The following is a 1,691-nucleotide window of genomic DNA, read 5'->3' on the forward strand; positions in this document are numbered from 1 at the left end:
TCACTTAGTTCCTGTGACTTCTCCGCCAGCACAGAACTTGGTGATTTGACTTCTTGCCACCACATTCCCAAGCATCACAGAGATAGGCTAAGCCTTGGGCCTTTGCTGTACCCAAGGATATGCAGATTAGAACCCTTCAGGCTGAACATAGACCCGTCTACCACAGCACACATATTGCTGAATCTTGTTCAGTTTGAAAGGCTGGCTTTACCCCTGACTTTGAACACAACCTTAGTCCCACAGATTGAAAACTCAAAAGCACTGTCTATGCGCACATTGTATCCCACAATCTGCCAAATCTTAGGCAGCCACAGGATTGGCTCTGGCTTTGACTGTCACCATGTCCCCACGTGTGCATACTAGATACCTCAAAGTAGAATACAGTCCTGGTAAGTTTATCATCACACAACAAGTCTCGTCTAATGTGAAATGTGGGTTACACTCCAATTTTTACACTCCATATATCATTTTGAGCTGAGTTGGATACCAAACACTGTACTTCACAGTACCCTTCAAAGTTGCAGAAGAAACATACGGTTTGCATAGTTCAGAGCGTAAGTTCATAGTTCATAGTATAAGTTCAGAGTTATTTTATATGCGTTATCCAAGCAAAGGAGAGCCTGGGAACTAGAGAGGTCATGACCTATGAGAACATAGGGGTAATAGTTACAAAACACCCAGTAATTAGTATAGATGTGCTAACCACCCACATACTAGCAAAAAGAAACAAAGCAAAAACCCCAGCAAAAAGAAACAAAGCAATCCAGTCAAGCCTTCCCAAAGATATCAAACAGGGGGGCAAAAAGCCCATCAATATGTTAAAAGTGAACAGTATTACCCAGAAGCTTAATAAAAGCCCTTCAGACTTTTATGAGCAACTCTATAAATCCTACAGGATCTACACTGCTTTGACCCTGAGGCCCCAGAAAATCTACAGATAGTAGATGCAGCCTTCATTGCACAAGAAGCACCTGATATCTGCCAGAAAGCCAATCTGATAGACAGCCATACCTTCTGGCCAAAGACCAATATACAAGATATAAGGTCTATGGACACTAAAAAAATAAATACCCATTCAGACTAAAAGATAAGAACTCTTAAAAGCTTCACCTAGGTGAGATAACAACCCTTTATTGGCCTAATGGGCTCAAACTATGACTAGTGGATTGACAACTGGTGGGCAATTTAGAACCCCCAGCTGAACTGAGTAAGCATGGTGCTGGGTGTGGGAGGCCCGCCTGCGGACTGTTGCCGGCAGGATAACAGGCAGAACGGGAGAAGAAGAAGTGAGGTTGTTGGGAGCAGAAAAAGGCAGTTGGGAACTGGTAGAAGCGATAAGGAGCTGTTGGGTTGTTTTGGAGGAGCTCGTTGTACTGGCTTTCCTGATGAACTTGGCTGTTTTCATCCTCTGAGGAGCTCAGGACCTTGTTGACACTGAGAATATCTTCGGTTCACTTTGGGAGAGCTCCGGTCTTCACTCTGAGCATCGCTTCCTGGCTCCAGAGGGGAGGACGGTGCACAGCTCTGTCTCCTGAAGAAGCTTGTCATGTTGGCTTTCCTGACAGGAATTCAGCTGTTTTCATCATTGGAGGAGCTCGGGACCTCACTGTTGCTAAGGATGGCTGTGGTACCTTTGGGGGAGCTGTGGTTCTTACTTTGCCTGTCGTTTCCTGGCTCCAGTGTAGATCCCT

The 1,691-nt window shown here is 45.1% G+C and overlaps 1 protein-coding gene across 1 annotated transcript in view; it reads left to right on the forward strand.

Annotated features, from left to right (window-relative positions):
* The first annotated feature begins 340 nt into the window (after positions 1–340).
* The window catches only part of LOC102011070 (vomeronasal type-1 receptor 4-like), a 14,967-nt gene continuing 13,616 nt past the window's right edge, over positions 341–1,691 (forward strand). The window contains exon 1 of the mRNA XM_005414848.2: positions 341–389. Within this exon, the coding sequence (XP_005414905.2) occupies positions 341–389 (49 nt within the window). The remainder of the gene's footprint in view (positions 390–1,691) is intronic.

This window comes from Chinchilla lanigera, unplaced genomic scaffold (assembly GCF_000276665.1).
Source record: "Chinchilla lanigera isolate Chin_1 unplaced genomic scaffold, ChiLan1.0 scaffold00202, whole genome shotgun sequence".
NCBI lineage: Eukaryota > Metazoa > Chordata > Mammalia > Rodentia > Chinchillidae > Chinchilla > Chinchilla lanigera.